Genomic DNA, 24,392 nt, shown 5'->3' on the forward strand with positions numbered 1-24,392 from the left:
AAGTGATGTAGTGACAGTGATGTCGTGACAGTGATGTAGTAACAGTAACACTGTGACAGTGATGTCGTGACATAGTAACAGTAACACAGTGACAGTGATGTCGTGACAGTGATGTAGTAACAGTAACACAGTGACAATGATGTAGTGACAGTGATGTAGTAACAGTAACACAGTGACAGTGATGTAGTGACAGTGATGTAGTGACAGTGATGTCGTGACAGTGATGTAGTGACAGTAACACAGTGACAGTGATGTTGTGACAGTGATGTAGTAACAGTAACACTGTGGCAGTGATGTCGTGATAGTGATGTAGTAACAGTAACACAGTGAAAGTGATGTAGTGACAGTGATGTCGTGACAGTGATGTAGTAACAGTAACACTGTGACAGTGATGTCGTGACAGTGATGTAGTAACAGTAACACAGTGACAATGATGTAGTGACAGTGATGTAGTAACAGTAACACAGTGACAGTGATGTAGTGACAGTGATGTCGTAACAGTACCACAGTGACAGTGATGTAGTAACAGTAACACAGTGACAGTGATGTAGTGACAGTGATGTCGTGACAGTGATGTAGTAACAGTAACACGGTGACAGTGATGTAGTGACAGTGATGTCGTAACAATAACACAGTGACAGTGATGTCGTGACAGTGAAGTCGTGACCGTAACGTAGTAAGAGTGATGTAGTAACAGTGACATAACGCTATTGATGTAGTAACACTGACATAACACTAGTGATGTAGTACCAGTGATGTAACGCTATTGATGTAGTAACACTGACATAACACTAGTGATGTAGTACCAGTGATGTAATGTGACGGGACCAGTACCTCCACATGTATTCTGATTTCTAGAGTGCTTAACTTGTGTTTACAAAGTCAGGGCGGGTGTTACAACAAAGTCTAGTTCATCATAAAGTTTGACCCTGGAACAGATGATGACTCACAGCAGAGCCTGGCTTCATGGGTGTGGCTGCAGGCAGGGGAGTCAGCACATGTCCACCCTGGAGGACAAAAAAGAGGAGTAGAGCATGAGTACAACAGGTGTGCAGCAGCAGGTGAGTAAAGGAGGAGTACAACATGTGTGCAGCAGCAGGTGAGTAAAGGAGGAGTACAACATGTGGGCAGCAGCAGGTGAGTAAAGGAGGAGTACAACATGTGTGCAGCAGCAGGTGAGTAAAGGAGGAGTACAACGGGTGTGCAGCAGCAGGTGAGTAAAGGAGGAGTACAACAGGTGTGCAGCAGCAGGTGAGTAAAGGAGGAGTACAACATGTGTGCAGCAGCAGGTGAGTAAAGGAGGAGTACAACATGTGTGCAGCAGCAGGTGAGTAAAGGAGGAGTACAACAGGTGTGCAGCAGCAGGTGAGTAAAGGAGGAGTACAACAGGTGTGCAGCAGCAGGTGAGTAAAGGAGGAGTACAACAGGTGTGCAGCAGCAGGTGAGTAAAGGAGGAGTACAACATGTGTGCAGCAGCAGGTGAGTAAAGGAGGAGTACAACAGGTGTGCAGCAGCAGGTGAGTAAAGGAGGAGTACAACAGGTGTGCAGCAGCAGGTGAGTAAAGGAAGAGTACAACATGTGTGCAGCAGCAGGTGAGTAAAGGAGGAGTACAACAGGTGTGCAGCAGCAGGTGAGTAAAGGAGGAGTACGTCATGTGACTCACAGTCTCTGTCTGCCAGAAGGTGTCTACAATGGGACATCTGCTGTCTCCCACTACAGAGAAGTACCAGTGCCAGGCCTCGGGGTTGATGGGCTCTCCCACTGTGCCTAGAACCTTCAGAGAGTCACGCTTGTACCTGCACACAGCCGCACAGGTGAGTGCATGTACCTGCACACAGCCGCACAGGTGAGGGACAGTGACTCACTTCTGCACCGGCTCGTTGCCGTACTTCATCAGCAGTCTGATGGCGGTGGGCGCGGTGTAGAACTTGCTGACACGGTACTTGTCCACCATCTGCCACATGCGACTCACGTCAGGGTAGGTGGGCAGACCCTCGAACTGGAACACATGTTTGTTTACTTTTTAAAACACATGCTTGTTTGTTTGTTTACTTTTAATCTTTGCATCTTCAACATCTTTTATGTACTGCTTCCTGCTGCTGGCATTGTGCTGTCACGTCAGCAATAGCATACACACACAGGAGACATAACAACACACAGGAGACATAACAACACACAGGAGACATAACAACACACAGGAGACATAACAACACACAGGAGACATAATAACACACAGGAGACATAACAACACACAGGAGACATAACACACAGGAGACATAACAACACACAGGAGACATAACTACACACGGGAGACATAACACACAGGAGACATAATAACACACAGTAAACATAACACACAGGAGACATAACAACACACAGGAGACATAACAACACACAGGAGACATAACAACACACAGGAGACATAACAACACACAGGAGACATAACAACACACAGGAGACATGACAACACACAGGAGACATAACTACACACGGGAGACATAACACACAGGAGACATAATAACACACAGGAGACATAACAACACACAGGAGACATAACACACAGGAGACATAACAACACACAGGAGACATAACACACGGGAGACATAACACACAGGAGACATAATAACACACAGTAAACATAACACACAGGAGACATAACAACACACAGGAGACATGACTACACACGGGAGACATAACACACAGGAGACATAATAACACACAGTAAACATAACAACACACAGGAGACATAACAACACACAGGAGACCTAACAACACACAGGAGACATAACAACACACAGGAGACATAACAACACACAGGAGACATAACAACACACAGGAGACATGACAACACACAGGAGACATAACTACACACGGGAGACATAACACACAGGAGACATAATAACACACAGGAGACATAACAACACACAGGAGACATAACACACAGGAGACATAACAACACACAGGAGACATAACTACACACGGGAGACATAACACACAGGAGACATAATAACACACAGTAAACATAACACACAGGAGACATAACAACACACAGGAGACATGACTACACACGGGAGACATAACACACAGGAGACATAATAACACACAGTAAACATAACAACACACAGGAGACATAACAACACGCAGGAGACATAACACACAGGAGACACAACACACAGGAGACATAACAACACACAGGAGACATAACAACACACAGGAGACATAACAACACGCAGGAGACATAACACACAGGAGACATAACAACACACAGGAGACATAACAACACACAGGAGACATAACACACAGGAGACATAACAACACACAGGAGACATGACAACACACAGGAGACATAACAACACACAGGAGACATGACAACACACAGGAGACATAACAACACACAGGAGACATAACAACACGCAGGAGACATAACAACACGCAGGAGACATAACAACACACAGGAGACATAACAACACACAGGAGACATAACACACAGGAGACATGACTACACACAGGAGACATAACAACACGCAATAGACATAACAACACACAGGAGACATAACAACACGCAGGAGACATAACAACACGCAGGAGACATAACAACACACAGGAGACATGACAACACACAGGAGACATGACAACACACAGGAGACATGACAACACACAGGAGACATGACAACACACAGGAGACATAACAACACACAGGAGACATAACAACACGCAGGAGACATAACAACACGCAGGAGACATAACAACACACAGGAGACATAACAACACACGGGAGACATAACAACACGCAGGAGACATGACAACACACAGGAGACATGACAACACACAGGAGACATAACAACACACAGGAGACATAACACACAGGAGACATAACAACACACAGGAGACATAACAACACACAGGAGACATAACACACAGGAGACATAACAACACACAGGAGACATAACAACACGCAGGAGACATAACAACACACAGGAGACATAACAACACACAGGAGACATAACACACAGGAGACATAACAACACACAGGAGACATAACAACACACAGGAGACATAACACACAGGAGACATAACAACACACAGGAGACATAACACACAGGAGACATAACACACAGGAGACATAACACACAGGAGACATGACAACACACAGGAGACATAACAACACACAGGAGACATAACAACACACAGGAGACATAACAACACACAGGAGACATAACACACAGGAGACATGACAACACGCAGGAGACATAACAACACGCAGGAGACATAACAACACGCAGGAGACATAACAACACGCAGGAGACATAACAACACACAGGAGACATAACACACAGGAGACATAACAACACACATGAGACATAACAACACACAGGAGACATAACAACACACAGGAGACATAACAACACGCAGGAGACATAACAACACGCAGGAGACATAACAACACACAGGAGACATAACACACAGGAGACATAACAACACACATGAGACATAACAACACACAGGAGACATGACAACACACAGGAGACATAACAACACACAGGAGACATGACAACACACAGGAGACATGACAACACACAGGAGACATAACAACACACAGGAGACATGACAACACACAGTAGACATAACAACACACAGGAGACATGACAACACACAGGAGACATAACAACACACAGGAGACATGACAACACGCAATAGACATAACAACACACGGGAGACATAACAACACACAGGAGACATAACAACACACAGGAGACATAACAACACACAGGAGACATGACAACACACAGGAGACATAACAACACACAGGAGACATGACAACACGCAATAGACATAACAACACACAGGAGACATAACAACACACAGGAGACATAACAACACACAGGAGACATAACAACACACAGGAGACATGACAACACGCAATAGACATAACAACACACGGGAGACATAACAACACACAGGAGACATAACACACAGGAGACATAACAACACACAGGAGACATAACAACACGCAGGAGACATAACAACACACAGGAGACATGACAACACACAGGAGACATAACAACACACAGGAGACATAACAACACACGGGAGACATAACAACACACGGGAGACATAACAACACACGGGAGACATAACAACACACGGGAGACATAACAACACACGGGAGACATAACAACACACGGGAGACATAACAACACACGAGACATAACAACACACAGGAGACATAACAACACACAGGAGACATAACAACACGCAGGAGACATAACAACACGCAGGAGACATAACAACACGCAGGAGACATAACAACACACAGGAGACATGACAACACACAGGAGACATAACACACAGGAGACATAACAACACACAGGAGACATAACAACACGCAGGAGACATAACAACACACAGGAGACATGACAACACACAGGAGACATAACACACAGGAGACATAACAACACACAGGAGACATAACAACACACGGGAGACATAACAACACACGGGAGACATAACAACACACGGGAGACATAACAACACACGGGAGACATAACAACACACGGGAGACATAACAACACACGGGAGACATAACAACACACGAGACATAACAACACACAGGAGACATAACAACACACGGGAGACATAACAACACGCAGGAGACATAACAACACGCAGGAGACATAACAACACACAGGAGACATAACACACAGGAGACATAACAACACACATGAGACATAACAACACACAGGAGACATGACAACACACAGGAGACATAACAACACACAGGAGACATGACAACACACAGGAGACATAACAACACACAGGAGACATGACAACACGCAATAGACATAACAACACACGGGAGACATAACAACACACAGGAGACATAACAACACACAGGAGACATGACAACACACAGGAGACATAACAACACACAGGAGACATGACAACACGCAATAGACATAACAACACACAGGAGACATAACAACACACAGGAGACATAACAACACACAGGAGACATAACAACACACAGGAGACATAACAACACACAGGAGACATGACAACACGCAATAGACATAACAACACACGGGAGACATAACAACACACAGGAGACATAACACACAGGAGACATAACAACACACAGGAGACATAACAACACGCAGGAGACATGACAACACACAGGAGACATAACACACAGGAGACATAACAACACACAGGAGACATAACAACACACGGGAGACATAACAACACACGGGAGACATAACAACACACGGGAGACATAACAACACACGGGAGACATAACAACACACGGGAGACATAACAACACACGGGAGACATAACAACACACGAGACATAACAACACACAGGAGACATAACAACACACAGGAGACATAACAACACGCAGGAGACATAACAACACGCAGGAGACATAACAACACACAGGAGACATAACACACAGGAGACATAACAACACACATGAGACATAACAACACACAGGAGACATGACAACACACAGGAGACATAACAACACACAGGAGACATAACAACACACAGGAGACATGACAACACGCAATAGACATAACAACACACGGGAGACATAACAACACATAGGAGACATAACAACACACAGGAGACATAACAACACACAGGAGACATGACAACACACAGGAGACATGACAACACGCAATAGACATAACAACACACAGGAGACATAACAACACACAGGAGACATAACAACACACAGGAGACATAACAACACACAGGAGACATGACAACACGCAATAGACATAACAACACACGGGAGACATAACAACACACAGGAGACATAACACACAGGAGACATAACAACACACAGGAGACATGACAACACACAGGAGACATAACAACACACGAGACATAACAACACACAGGAGACATAACAACACACAGGAGACATAACAACACACGGGAGACATAACAACACACGGGAGACATAACAACACACGGGAGACATAACAACACACGGGAGACATAACAACACACGGGAGACATAACAACACACGGGAGACATAACAACACACGGGAGACATAACAACACACGAGACATAACAACACACAGGAGACATAACAACACACAGGAGACATAACAACACACAGGAGACATAACAACACACAGGAGACATAACAACACACAGGAGACATGACAACACACAGGAGACATGACAACACACAGGAGACATAACAACACACAGGAGACATAACAACACACAGGAGACATGACAACACACAGGAGACATAACAACACACAGGAGACATAACACGCAGGAGACATGACAACACACAGGAGACATAACAACACACAGGAGACATAACACACAGGAGACATAACACGCAGGAGACATGACAACACACAGGAGACATAACACACAGGAGACATAACACGCAGGAGACATGACAACACACAGGAGACATAACAACACACAGGAGACATAACACACAGGAGACATAACAACACACAGGAGACATGACAACACACAGGAGACATAACAACACACAGGAGACATAACAACACACAGGAGACATGACAACACACAGGAGACATAACAACACACAGGAGACACAACACGCAGGAGACATAACACACAGGAGACATAACAACACACAGGAGACACAACACGCAGGAGACACAACACGCAGGAGACATGACTACACACAAGAGACATAACAACACACAGGAGACATAACAACACACAGGAGACATAACAACACACAGGAGACATAACAACACACAGGAGACATAACAACACACAGGAGACATAACAACACACAGGAGACATAACAACACACAGGAGACATAACAACACACAGGAGACATAACAACACACAGGAGACATAACAACACACAGGAGACATGACAACACACAGTAGACATAACAACACACAGGAGACATGACAACACACAGGAGACATAACAACACACAGGAGACATGACAACACGCAATAGACATAACAACACACGGGAGACATAACAACACACAGGAGACATAACAACACACAGGAGACATAACAACACACAGGAGACATGACAACACACAGGAGACATAACAACACACAGGAGACATGACAACACGCAATAGACATAACAACACACAGGAGACATAACAACACACAGGAGACATAACAACACACAGGAGACATAACAACACACAGGAGACATGACAACACGCAATAGACATAACAACACACGGGAGACATAACAACACACAGGAGACATAACACACAGGAGACATAACAACACACAGGAGACATAACAACACGCAGGAGACATAACAACACACAGGAGACATGACAACACACAGGAGACATAACACACAGGAGACATAACAACACACAGGAGACATAACAACACACGGGAGACATAACAACACACGGGAGACATAACAACACACGGGAGACATAACAACACACGGGAGACATAACAACACACGGGAGACATAACAACACACGGGAGACATAACAACACACGAGACATAACAACACACAGGAGACATAACAACACACAGGAGACATAACAACACGCAGGAGACATAACAACACGCAGGAGACATAACAACACACAGGAGACATAACACACAGGAGACATAACAACACACATGAGACATAACAACACACAGGAGACATGACAACACACAGGAGACATAACAACACACAGGAGACATGACAACACACAGGAGACATAACAACACACAGGAGACATGACAACACGCAATAGACATAACACACGGGAGACATAACAACACACAGGAGACATAACAACACACAGGAGACATAACAACACACAGGAGACATGACAACACACAGGAGACATAACAACACACAGGAGACATGACAACACGCAATAGACATAACAACACACAGGAGACATAACAACGCACAGGAGACATAACAACACACAGGAGACATAACAACACACAGGAGACATGACAACACGCAATAGACATAACAACACACGGGAGACATAACAACACACAGGAGACATAACACACAGGAGACATAACAACACACAGGAGACATAACACACAGGAGACATAACAACACACAGGAGACATGACAACACACAGGAGACATAACAACACACGAGACATAACAACACACAGGAGACATAACAACACACAGGAGACATAACAACACACATGAGACATAACAACACACGGGAGACATAACAACACACGGGAGACATAACAACACACGGGAGACATAACAACACACGGGAGACATAACAACACACGGGAGACATAACAACACACGAGACATAACAACACACAGGAGACATAACAACACACAGGAGACATAACAACACACAAGAGACATAACAACACACAGGAGACATAACAACACACGAGACATAACAACACACAGGAGACATAACAACACGCAGGAGACATAACAACACGCAGGAGACATAACACGCAGGAGACATAACAACACAGGAGACATAACAACACAGGAGACATAACAACACGCAGGAGACATAACAACACGCAGGAGACATAACACGCAGGAGACATAACAACACACAGGAGACATAACAACACACAGGAGACATAACAACACACAGGAGACATGACAACACGCAGGAGACATAACAACACGCAGGAGACATAACAACACACAGGAGACATAACAACACACAGGAGACATAACAACACACAGGAGACATGACTACACACAGGAGACATAACAACACGCAATAGACATAACAACACACAGGAGACATAACAACACGCAATAGACATAATAACACACAGGAGACATAACAACACACAGGAGACATAACAACACACAGGAGACATGACAACACACAGGAGACATGACAACACACAGGAGACATAACAACACACAGGAGACATGACAACACGCAATAGACATAACAACACACGGGAGACATAACAACACACAGGAGACATGACAACACACAGGAGACATGACAACACACAGGAGACATGACAACACGCAATAGACATAACAACACACAGGAGACATAACAACACACAGGAGACATAACAACACACAGGAGACATGACAACACGCAATAGACATAACAACACACGGGAGACATAACAACACACAGGAGACATAACAACACACAGGAGACATAACACACAGGAGACATAACAACACACAGGAGACATAACAACACACAGGAGACATAACACACAGGAGACATAACAACACACAGGAGACATAACACACAAGAGACATAACAACACGCAGGAGACATAACAACACGCAGGAGACATAACAACACACAGGAGACATGACAACACACAGTAGACATAACAACACACAGGAGACATAACAACACGCAGGAGACATAACAACACACAGGAGACATGACAACACACAGGAGACATAACAACACACAGGAGACATAACAACACACAGGAGACATAACAACACACAGGAGACATAACAACACACAGGAGACATAACAACACACAGGAGACATGACAACACACAGGAGACATGACAACACACAGGAGACATGACAACACACAGGAGACATAACAACACACAGGAGACATAACACACAGGAGACATAACAACACACAGTAGACATAACACACAGGAGACATAACAACACACAGTAGACATAACAACACACAGGAGACATAACAACACACAGGAGACATAACACACAGGAGACATAACAACACACAGGAGACATAACACGCAGGAGACATAACAACACACAGGAGACATAACACACAGGAGACATAACACACAGGAGACATAACAACACACAGTAGACATAACAACACACAGGAGACATAACAACACACAGTAGACATGACAACACACAGGAGACACAACACGCAGGAGACATAACACACAGGAGACATGACAACACACAGGAGACATAACAACACGCAGGAGACATAACAACACGCAGGAGACATAACACACAGGAGACATAACACACAGGAGACATGACAACACACAGGAGACATAACACACAGGAGACATAACAACACACAGGAGACATAACAACACACAGGAGACATAACAACACACAGGAGACATAACAACACACAGTAGACATAACAACACACAGGAGACATAACAACACACAGGAGACATGACAACACACAGGAGACATGACAACACACAGGAGACATGACAACACACAGGAGACATAACAACACACAGGAGACATAACACACAGGAGACATAACAACACACAGTAGACATAACACACAGGAGACATAACAACACACAGTAGACATAACAACACACAGGAGACATAACAACACACAGGAGACATAACACGCAGGAGACATAACAACACACAGGAGACATAACACACAGGAGACATAACACACAGGAGACATAACAACACACAGTAGACATAACAACACACAGGAGACATAACAACACACAGTAGACATGACAACACACAGGAGACACAACACGCAGGAGACATAACACACAGGAGACATGACAACACACAGGAGACATAACACACAGGAGACATGACAACACACAGGAGACATAACAACACACAGGAGACACAACACGCAGGAGACATAACACACAGGAGACATGACAACACACAGGAGACATGACAACACGCAGGAGACATAACAACACGCAGGAGACATAACACACAGGAGACATAACACACAGGAGACATGACAACACACAGGAGACATAACAACACACAGGAGACATAACAACACACAGTAGACATAACAACACACAGGAGACATAACAACACACAGGAGACATAACAACACACAGTAGACATAACAACACACAGGAGACATAACAACACACAGGAGACATGACAACACACAGGAGACATAACAACACACAGGAGACATGACAACACACAGGAGACATAACAACACACAGGAGACATAACACCACACAGGAGACATAACAACACGCAGGAGAGAGTTGTATAATGAGAGGACCCTCCCTCTGTTGACTTCATTGTTAGCTATTTTTTTACCATTTCCAAAGCATAAAAAGAAGCCAAGCATGAGTGTTTGTGTCTGACATAAGGATTATAAATGATAAACATCTCTTTACAGTGTTTTTCATATTTCCAGTATGACTGCCCTAATAATATGGTCAGAGTGCAGAAGTGACGTATGTTCTACAGAAATCGCCGGAGCGGAATATTCAAAAAGGCCGACTGAACTTGTGGCTTTTTGTGATGTTCAGATGGTATTTTCTCATACTTTGTGGATTGTAGATGAAATATGGTTTCATGGAACACAATTAGGCAGATCAAGTCAACTTCTTTTTCCACTCTACTGCTACTTTAAAGTGCATGCAGAGCTGGGTAAAACTGACGACCTCTCGCATCAATACAAACATCTAAAGACTAGGAGGTTTCCCACAGCCGCAGCTTCTGTAGCCCACCCTCCAACCACCTGATGGGAGCCCTTTCAGTTCCGCGGGGGCCCCGTTACGCCGCTCACCAAGACGCTGGTGGCCCCGTTGGCCAGCGGGCCGTAGGTGACGTAGGAGTGTCCGGTGATCCAGCCGATGTCAGCCGTGCACCAGTAGACGTCGTCTGGCCGGTGGTCAAAGACCAGCTTGAAGGTGGCGGCGGTGTAGAGCATGTAGCCGCTGAGCGTGTGCAGGACCCCCTGCGGAGGACCACCACAGGCGTGAAGGGGGCGGCGCCAAAGCCAGCACTTCCTGCTCCTCCTACCTTGGGTTTGCCTGTGGAGCCGCTGGTGTAGAGGATGAAGAGAGGGTCTTCCGACTCGCACCACTCGGGCTCACACTGGTCCGACGCCGCAGCGACCAGAGCGTGCCAGCAGCGGTCCACTTCCGGGTTCCACGGCACCTGGCGTGGGCGAGGACCACAACGTTACACTTCTGGGGGGGGAACCTCTCAAAAAGGGAGAGGAAAACAAGCTGAAGAAAAGCCTCAGGAGTGATTTTAGTAAGATGGTTAGTGGAGGAGAGAACCAACATGTGTTCCATGCAAGCAGAAGCTGATCTGGGAGTTCCTTAGGGTTCTAAGACACACTTCTGCTCGGTGCTACAAACGTTGTCTAAAAACACTCCAGTCAGTAAATATGGTTAACACTCAGATGTTCAGTAAGAAACAACCAGAGGTTGTACTCAAGTAAGAGTACTGTTACTTTAGAGATGTATCACTCAAGTAAAAGTAAGGAGTAGTCACCCAAATATTTACTTTAAATAGACTCCCTTTTTAGACCAGTTGATCTGCCGTTTCTTTTCTTTTTCTTCTATGTCCCACTCTCCCTTGTGGAGGGGGTCCGGTCCGATCCGGTGGCCATGTACTGCTTGTCTGTGTATCGGTTGGGGACATCTCTGCGCTGCTGATCCGCCTCCGCTTGGAATGGTTTCCTGCTGGCTCCGCTGTGAACGGGACTCTCGCTGCTGTGTTGGATCCGCTTTGGACTGGACTCTCGCGACTGTGTTGGATCTATTATGGATTGAACTTTCACAGTATCATGTTGGACCCGCTCGACATCCATTGCTTTCCTCCTCTCCAAGGTTCTCATAGTCATCATTGTCACCGACGTCCCACTGGGTGTGAGTTTTTCCTTGCCCTTATGTGGGCCTACCGAGGATTTCGTAGTGGTTTGTGCAGCCCTTTGAGACACTAGTGATTTAGGGCTATATAAGTAAACATTGATTGATTGATTGACTTGAGTAAAAGTAAAATGTTGTGAAAAATCTACTCAAGTACTGAGTAACTGATGAGTAACCTGTTCCTTTAACGATGACGGCAACTAGTAATGCACAAAAACATAAAAATAGCAATGAACAAATTCACAGCCAGGAATATCTCTTTTAAGCAACTAAATAATATATATTTGGTTTTACACTGTATTGAAAAAAAAATGTGAAAATGAATTTTACCATTGCAAACTCATTATACTATTGGCTAAGTTTTATATTCATAAATGTAAGTTTCTCAATAGCCGACCTGTTTTTTGTGCCTTTAAAAAAGATGTAGAACTCTACATTAAAACACTCAAGTAAAAAGCTGTAAAAACGATGATGCTGTGTTCCAAATTTAACTTATTTACTGAGATTGAGTGAGCCTATGGCTTTGCACTTTGTTTATTTTATATATACATATATATTTTTTTCATTCTATTTCAGTTACTTTGAATTTACGACCCCCTGGCGCTGTTTTGTACAGTTTTTATACAGTTTTGTACTTACTTTGATTGTTATTTTCAACTGTTTGTAAATGTTACAAATAAAGGATTATAAAAAATTTTTTAAAAGTGTGCAGTTAATCATGTGACCGCCTGGCTCTGTTTGATTGGCGAAACGGAGTCAAACATCACCAGGGACTGCATTTGATTGGTGAAACGGAGTCAAACGTCACCAGTGACTGCATTTGATTGGTGAAACAGAGTCAAACGTCACCAGTGACTGCATTTGATTGGTGAAACGGAGTCAAACGTCACCAGTGACTGCATTTGATTGGTGAAACGGAGTCAAACGTCACCAGTGACTGCATTTGATTGGTGAAACGGAGTCAAATGTCACCAGTGACTACATTTGATTGGTGAAACGGAGTTAAACGTCGCCAGTGACTGCATTTGATTGGTGAAACGGAGTCAAACGTCACCAGTGACTGCATTAGATTGGTGAAACGGAGTCAAACGTCACCAATGACTGCATTTCATAGGTGAAACGGAGTCAAACGTCACCAGTGACTGCATTTGATTGGTGAAACGGAGTCAAACGTCACCAGTGACTGCATTTGATTTGTGAAGCGGAGTCAAATGTCACCAGTGACTGCATTTGATTGGTGAAACGGAGTCAAACACGTCACCAGTGACTGCATTTGATTGGTGAAACAGAGTCAAACATCACCAGTGACTGCATTTGATTGGTGAAAAGGAGTCAAACGTCACCAATGACTGCATTTCATGGGTGAAAAGGAGTCAAACGTCACCAGTGACTGCATTTGATTGGTGAAACGGAGTCAAACTTCACCAATGACTGCATTTCATAGGTGAAAGGAGTCAAACGTCACCAGTGACTGCATTTGATTGGTGGAACGGAGTCAAACGCCACCAGTGACTGCATTTGATTGGTGAAACAGTCAAACGTCACCAGTGACTACATTTGATTGGTGAAACGGAGTCAAACGTCACCAGTGACTGCATTTGATTGGTGAAGCGGAGTCAAACGTCACCAGTGACTGCATTTGATTGGTGAAACGGAGTCAAACGTCACCAGTGACTGCATTTGATTGGTGAAACGGAGTCAAACACGTCACCAGTGACTGCATTTGATTGGTGAAACGGAGTCAAACGTAACCAGTGACTGCATTTGATTGGTGAAACGGAGTCAAACGTCACCAGTGACTGCATTTGATTGGTGAAACGGAGTCAAACGTCACCAGTGACTGCATTTGATTGGTGAAACGGAGTCAAAGGTCACCAATGACTGCATTTGATTGGTGAAACGGAGTCAAACGTCACCAGTGACTGCATTTGATTGGTGAAACGGAGTCATACGTCACCAGTGACTGCATTAGATTGGTGAAACGGAGTCAAACGTCACCAGTGACTGCATTAGATTGGTGAAACGGAGTCAAACATCACCAGTGACTGCATTTGATTGGTGAAACGGAGTCAAACGTCATCAATGACTGCATTTCATGGGTGAAACGGAGTCAAACATCACTAGTGACTACATTGATTGGTGAAACGGAGTCAAACGTCACCAGTGACTGCATTTGATTGGTGAAACGGAGTCAAACGTCACCAGTGACTGCATTTGATTGGTGAAACAGAGTCAAATGTCACCAATGACTGCATTTGATTGGTGAAACGGAGTCAAACGCCACCAGTGACTGCATTTGATTGGTGAAACAGTCAAACGTCACCAGTGACTACATTTGATTGGTGAAACGGAGTCAAACGTCACCAGTGACTGCATTTGATTGGTGAAACGGAGTGAAATGTCACAAGTGACTGCATTTGATTGGTGAAACGGAGTCAAACGTCACCAGTGACTGCAATTGATTGGTGAAACGGAGTCAAACGTCACCAATGACTGCATTTCATAGGTGAAACGGAGTCAAACGTCACCAGTGACTGCATTTGATTGGTGAAACGGAGTCAAACGTCACCAATGACTGCATTTCATGGGTGAAACGGAGTCAAACGTCGCCAGTGACTGCATTTGATTGGTGAAACGGAGTCAAACACGTCACCAGTGACTGCATTTGATTGGTGAAACGGAGTCAAACGTCACCAGTGACTGCATTTGATTGGTGAAACGGAGTCAAACGTCACCAGTGACTGCATTTGATTGGTGAAACAGAGTCAAACGTCACCAGTGACTGAATTTGATTGGTGAAACGGAGTCAAACGTCACCAGTGACTACATTTGATTGGTGAAACAGAGTCAAACGTCGCCAGTGACTACATTTGATTGGTGAAACGGAGTCAAACGTCACCAGTGACTGCATTTGATTGGTGAAACGGAGTCAAACATCACCAGTGACTGCATTTGATTGGTGAAACGGAGTCAAACGTCACCAATGACTGCATTTCATGGGTGAAAGGAGTCAAACGTCACAAGGGACTACATTTCATGGGTGAAAAGGAGTCAAACGTCACCAGTGACTGCATTTGATTGGTGAAACGGAGTCAAACGTCGCCAGTGACTGCATTTGATTGGTGAAACGGAGTCAAACGTCACCAGTGACTGCATTTGATTGGTGAAACGGAGTGAAATGTCACAAGTGACTGCATTTGATTGGTGAAACGGAGTCAAACGTCACCAGTGACTGCAATTGATTGGTGAAACGGAGTCAAACGTCACCAATGACTGCATTTCATAGGTGAAACGGAGTCAAACGTCACCAGTGACTGCATTTGATTGGTGAAACGGAGTCAAACGTCACCAATGACTGCATTTCATGGGTGAAACGGAGTCAAACGTCGCCAGTGACTGCATTTGATTGGTGAAACGGAGTCAAACACGTCACCAGTGACTGCATTTGATTGGTGAAACGGAGTCAAACGTCACCAGTGACTGCATTTGATTGGTGAAACGGAGTCAAACGTCACCAGTGACTGCATTTGATTGGTGAAACAGAGTCAAACGTCACCAGTGACTGAATTTGATTGGTGAAACGGAGTCAAACGTCACCAGTGACTACATTTGATTGGTGAAACAGAGTCAAACGTCGCCAGTGACTACATTTGATTGGTGAAACGGAGTCAAACGTCACCAGTGACTGCATTTGATTGGTGAAACGGAGTCAAACATCACCAGTGACTGCATTTGATTGGTGAAACGGAGTCAAACGTCACCAATGACTGCATTTCATGGGTGAAAGGAGTCAAACGTCACAAGGGACTACATTTCATGGGTGAAAAGGAGTCAAACGTCACCAGTGACTGCATTTGATTGGTGAAACGGAGTCAAACGTCGCCAGTGACTGCATTTGATTGGTGAAACGGAGTCAAACGTCACCAGTGACTGCATTTGATTGGTGAAACGGGGTCAAACGTCACCAGTGACTGCATTGGATTGGTGAAACGGAGTCAAACGTCACCAGTGACTGCATTTGATTGGTGAAACGGAGTCAAACACGTCACCAGTGACTGCATTTGATTGGTGAAACGGAGTCAAACGTCACCAGTGACTGCATTAGATTGGTGAAACGGAGTCAAACGTCACCAGTGACTGCATTTGATTGGTGAAACGGAGTCAAACGTCACCAGTGACTGCATTTGATTGGTGAAACGGAGTGAAATGTCACCAGTGACTGCATTTGATTGGTGAAACGGAGTCAAACGTCACCAGTGACTGCATTAGATTGGTGAAACGGAGTCAAACGTCACCAATGACTGCACTTCATAGGTGAAACGGAGTCAAACGTCACCAGTGACTGCATTTGATTGGTGAAACGGAGTCAAACGTCACCAGTGACTGCATTTGATTGGTGGAACGGAGTCAAACGTCGCCAGTGACTGCATTTGATTGGTGAAACGGAGTGAAATGTCACCAGTGACTGCATTTGATTGGTGAAACGGAGTCAAATGTCACCAGTGACTGCATTTGATTGGTGAAACGGAGTCAAATGTCACCAGTGACTGCATATGATTGGTGAAACGGAGTCAAACGTCACCAATGACTGCATTTCATGGGTGAAACGGAGTCAAACATCACCAGTGACTACATTGATTGGTGAAACAGAGTCAAACGTCACCAGTGACTGCATTTGATTGGTGAAACGGAGTGAAATGTCACCAGTGACTGCATTTGATTGGTGAAACGGAGTCAAACGTCACCAATGACTGCATTTCATAGGTGAAACTGAGTCAAACGTCACCAGTGACTGCATTTGATTGGTGAAACGGAGTCAAACATCACCAGTGACTACATTTGATTGCTGAAACGGAGTCAAACGTCGACAGTGACTGCATTTGATTGGTGAAACGCAGGCATGTGATAGATCCTACTTTGAAGGTCTGTCTGACAAACCAAAACAAACAAAGCGTGAATTAACAGATCGATAAAAATCAGTAGCGAGTAGCGAGCTGAATGTAGATAAATGGAGCGGAGTAAAAGAAGCGTTTCTTCTTTATAAATATATTCAAGTAAAAGTATGTTGCATTAAAACTACTTTTAGAAGTGCAATTCATCCCGGAGTAAATGTAGCGTGTTACTACCCACCTCTGGAAGCATCACAGACCTACCTCGGTTTTCAAAAGCCCCACTTTCACACCCCTAATGACTTCTGTTTTGTTTGATCAGCCGTTTTACTGCCGGGGTATAGGCGTTTGGAAACAATTAAGGTATGTAAATAAATGTTTACAAAATCTTTTAGCGTTAATAACTTTCATTTCACAACATAAATCTCTGCAGGTTATAGTCTGGTGAGGCTGACAAATGGGGGAAAAAATGTTCCATCTAAAATTTAGTGGGTGTGGCTTATAAACATCTGGAAAATGTGGTATTTTTGTTGATGGTATGACTATAATGTCGTAGTTCACCTGAGTAAAAGCTAGCCACCCTTGCCATTGCACATATTAAAATATCAATCGATCTATCAATGTTTATTTATACAGCCTTAAATCACGAGTGTCTCAAAGGGCTGCACAAGCCACAAGGACATCCTCGGTCCAGATATATATTTTTTTAATTGATTCTAAATGAGCTTTTCTGACCACCTTGTCCAACTCTCTGTGCTGTTTTATTCACATTGTGGGTCAAACTAAGTATTCTCCAATCAAAGACATTTGACATGACCATGACCTTGAGTCTGACCTTTGAAAAGAGAGGTGTGTGTGGTTAGTGAGTCTACTCCAGAAAATGTTGATGTGATGCCTCCTCAAGATGCGGTGCAAAGAAAAAGTGCAATTGGGAAAATGAACTTTGCTGGAAAGAAACAAAGCTTGGTGAAAAGTGAGCTGAAGGACGAAGTAAACGAGAGGAAATAATATTAGTTTGACTGCAGGGAAGAGGAAGAAGACATTTCAAAACATGAAACCTTTTATGTTGTTATTGATTTAAGTCCCTTGATTGACAATGAAGTCGTCAACAAAAAGAAGAGTTCATGTTTTCACATGTCGTCGTAGGACACAGGATTTGGGAAAAAAATGCTACTGCTGGGTAATAAAAACTTACTTGGATTTCTTTATTTTTTTAAATTGGGATGTGTTTGTTTGAACAGATTTAGACTTTCTACCCTTTAGCTCAGGGGTCACCAACATGATGCCCGCGGGCACCAAGTCGCCTGTAAGGACCAGATGAGTCGCCCGCTGGCCTGTTCTAAAAATAGCTCAAATAGCAGCACTTACCAGTGAGCTGCCTCTATTATTTTAATTGTATTTATTTACTAGCAAGCTGGTCTCGCTTAGCTCGACAATTTTAATTCTAAGAGAGACAAAACTCTAATAGAATTTGAAAATCCAACAAAATATTTTAAAGACTTGGTCTTCACTCGTTTAAATAAATGCATTTATTTTTTTACTTTGCTTCTTGTAACTTTCAGAAAGACAATTTTAGAGAAAAAATACAACCTTAAAAATGATTTTTAAACACATATACCTTTTTAACTTTTAAATTCCTTCCAATTCTTTCCTGACAATTTAAATCAATGTTCAAGTATTTTTTTTTTTTATTGTAAAGAATAATAAATACATTTTAATTTAATTCTTCATTTTAGCTTCTGTTTTTTCGACGAAGAATATTTGTGAAATATCTCTTCAAACTCATTATGATTAAAATTCCCAAAAATTATTCTGGCAAATGTAGAAAATCTGTAGAATCAAATTTAAATCTTATTTCAAAGTCTATTGAATTTATTTTAAAAAATTTTGTTCTGGAAAATCTAGAAGAAATAATGATTTGTCTTTGTTAGAAATAAAGCCTGGTCCAATTTGTTATATATTCTAACAAAGTGCAGATTGGATTTTAACCTATTTAAAACATGTCATCAAAAATATATATTTATATAGCGCTTTTCTCTAGGGACTCAAAGCGCTTTACCCAATATCTAAGTTACATTTAAACCAGTGTGGGTGGCACTGGGAGCAGGTGGGTCAAGTGTCTTGCCCAAGGACACAACGGCAGTGACTAGGATGGCGGAGGCGGGAATCGAACCTGCAACCCTCGAGTTGCTGGCACAGATGCTCTACCAACCGAGCTATGCCGCCCGTGAGAAATCATTAAGATGATCAGTGTTTCCACAAAGATAAATATAATTAATTATTAATCATAACATTGAGTTAAAGGTTAATTGAGCAAATTGGTTATTTCTAGCCCCTGCGATGAGGTGGCGACTTGTCCAGGGTGTACCCCGCCTTCCGCCCGATTGTAGCTGAGATAGGCGCCAGCGCCCCCCGCGACCCCGAAAGGGAATAAGCGGTAGAAAATGGATGGAAAATGGATGGGCTATTTCTAGCAATTTATTGAAGTGTGTATCAAACTGGTAGCCCTTGGCATTAATCGGTACCCAAGAAGTAGCTCTTGCTTTCAAAAAGGTTGGTGACCCCTGCTTCAGTTGCAATTTTTTGATCCTGCTGGTGTGTGCAAAAGCAGAAGAAGCGTCTCGGAGGTGAAAGTACCTGCGGAACAGGACGACTTTTCTTTACTCTGCTCGTCTCTTTGTCCTGCGGGGGAGGAAGCAGGCCACCGTCAATCAACCGCTTCACTTCTTTTTACACTTGCATGACCGCCAACTAGCTTACTAGAAAACACCGCCTCTACACAAATTAATTGCTTTAAAAGGCGGATAACCATATTTTTCGGACTATAAAACACACTTAAAATCCTTTCATTTGCTCAAAAATCCACATATAGTTGATGTATGTACTCATTCTGGTTGTGCTTACCGACCTCGCAGCCATTTTATTTGGTACATGGTGTAATGATAAGTGTGACCAGTAGATGGCAGTCACACATAAGCGATGTGCGTGGACTGCAAGTTGACGCCTGTTTGATAAAAGATGCTGGCAAGTAAGCCCGCGACTTTGATGTTTCTTTGAGAATATCACTCAGAAGTCTGTCAAAATGTTTCAGGAGGACTTTGGTAAGCTATGAAGCCACACCGCTGGATGGACTGTCGGCGCATTGCAGCTTCCATAGTCAGACGTACTGTGCTTCAACATACTGCTGTCATCATCATTTGTCCCAAAGTTGTCTTTGTTGTCTCTCATTAAGTTTTCTTGTTCTTGTTGAAGGCAAAGCAAACATTGTGAGGAGTCTGTGAAATTAATACTCCTCCGTATGCTTAAAATGACAAAGAAATGTAAATATTACATGTTAATATGAATGTTACTACATGACATATATACTTACATCATGTATATATTACATGTTATTATGAATGTTACTAGATACTACATATATACTTACATCATGTATATATTACATGTTATTATGAATGTTACTAGATACTACATATATACTTACATCATGTATATATTACATGTTATTATGAATGTTACTAGATACTACATATATACTTACATCATGTATATATTACATGTTATTATGAATGTTACTAGATACTACATATATACTTACATCATGTATATATTTAAATGTTATTATAAATGTTACTACATGGCATACTTACATCATGTATATATTTAAATGTTATTATAAATGTTATTACATGACATATACTTACATCATGTATATATTTAAATGTTATTATAAATGTTACTACATGATATATATACTTACATCATATACATATTACATGTTATTATGAATGTTACTAGATACTACATATATACTTACATCATGTATATATTACATGTTATGAATGTTACTAGATACTACATAAATACTTACATCATGTATATATTACATGTTATTATGAATGTTACTAGATACTACATATATACTTACATCATGTATATATTTAAATGTTATTATAAATGTTACTACATGATATATATACTTACATCATATATATATTACATGTTATTATGAATGTTACTACATGACATATATACTTACATCATGTATATATTTAAATGTTATTATAAATGTTACTACATGACATATACTTACATCATGTATATATTTAAATGTTATTATAAATGTTACTACATGATATATATACTTACATCATATATATATTACATGTTATTATGAATGTTACTAGATACTACATATATACTTACATCATGTATATATTACATGTTATTATGAATGTTACTAGATACTAAATATATACTTACATCATGTATATATTACATGTTATTATGAATGTTACTAGATACTACATATATACTTACATCATGTATATATTACATGTTAATATAAATGTTACTAGATACTACATATATACTTACGTAATGTATATATTTAAATGTTATAAAAGTTACTACATGACATATACTTACATCATGTATATATTACATGTTATTATGAATATTACTACATGACATATATACTTACATCATGTATATATTACATGTTATTATGAATGTTTCTAGATACTACATATATACTTACATCATGTATATATTACATGTTATTATGAATGTTATTACATGACATATATACTTACATCATGTATATATTACATGTTATTATGAATGTTACTAGATACTACATATATACTTACATCATGTATATATTACATGTTATTATGAATGTTACTACATGACATATATACTTATATCATGTATATATTACATGTTATGAATGTTACTAGATACTACATATATACTTACATCATGTATATATTACATGTTATTATGAATGTTACTACATGACATATATACTTACATCATGTATATATTACATGTTATTATGAATGTTACTAGATACTACATATATACTTACATCATGTATATATTACATGTTATGAATGTTACTAGATACTACATGGCATACTTACATCATGTATATATTACATGTTATTATGAATGTTACTAGATACTACATATATACTTACATCATGTATATATTACATGTTATTATGAATGTTATTACATGACATATATACTTACATCATGTATATATTACATGTTATGACTGTTACTACATGACATATATACTTACATCATGTATATATTACATGTTATCATGAATGTTACTAGATACTACATATATACTTACATCATGTATATATTACATGTTATCATGAATGTTACTAGATACTACATATATACTTACATCATGTATATATTTAAATGTTATTATAAATGTTACTACATGACATATATACTTACATCATGTATATATTACATGTTATTATGAATGTTACTAGATACTACATATATACTTACATCATGTATATATTACATGTTATGACTGTTACTACATGACATATATACTTACATCATGTATATATTACATGTTATCATGAATGTTACTAGATACTACATATATACTTACATCATGTATATATTTAAATGTTATTATAAATGTTACTACATGACATATACTTACATCATGTATATATTTAAATGTTATTATAAATGTTACTACATGACATATACTTACATCATGTATATATTTAAATGTTATTATAAATGTTACTACATGATATATATACTTACATCATATATATATTACATGTTATTATGAATGTTACTAGATACTACATATATACTTACATCATGTATATATTACATGTTATTATGAATGTTACTACATGACATATATACTTACATCATGTATATATTACATGTTATTATGAATGTTACTAGACACTACATATATACTTACATCATGTATATATTTAAATGTTATTATAAATGTTACTACATGATATATATACTTACATCATATATATATTACATGTTATTATGAATGTTACTACATGACATATATACTTACATCATCCATCCATCCATTTTCTACCGCTTATTCCCTTTTGGGGTTGCGGGGGGCGCTGGCGCCTATCTCAGCT

The 24,392-nt window shown here is 41.3% G+C and overlaps 1 protein-coding gene across 3 annotated transcripts in view; it reads right to left on the reverse strand.

Annotated features, from left to right (window-relative positions):
• The window catches only part of acss2 (acyl-CoA synthetase short chain family member 2), a 61,032-nt gene that overhangs the window by 12,934 nt on the left and 23,706 nt on the right, over positions 1-24,392 (reverse strand). For 2 of the 3 annotated variants that reach the window (XM_061902539.1, XM_061902541.1), the window contains 6 exons: positions 21,085-21,129; positions 12,702-12,839; positions 12,466-12,636; positions 1,867-2,000; positions 1,665-1,797; positions 951-1,007 (listed from right to left, as the gene is read on the reverse strand). In XM_061902539.1, coding sequence (XP_061758523.1) covers positions 951-1,007; positions 1,665-1,797; positions 1,867-2,000; positions 12,466-12,636; positions 12,702-12,839; positions 21,085-21,129 — 678 coding nt within the window. The remainder of the gene's footprint in view (positions 1-950; positions 1,008-1,664; positions 1,798-1,866; positions 2,001-12,465; positions 12,637-12,701; positions 12,840-21,084; positions 21,130-24,392) is intronic. The other variant, XM_061902540.1, reaches the window with a different exon arrangement.

This window comes from Nerophis ophidion, linkage group LG06, assembly GCF_033978795.1.
Source record: "Nerophis ophidion isolate RoL-2023_Sa linkage group LG06, RoL_Noph_v1.0, whole genome shotgun sequence".
In the NCBI taxonomy this organism is placed as follows: Eukaryota; Metazoa; Chordata; class Actinopteri; order Syngnathiformes; family Syngnathidae; genus Nerophis; species Nerophis ophidion.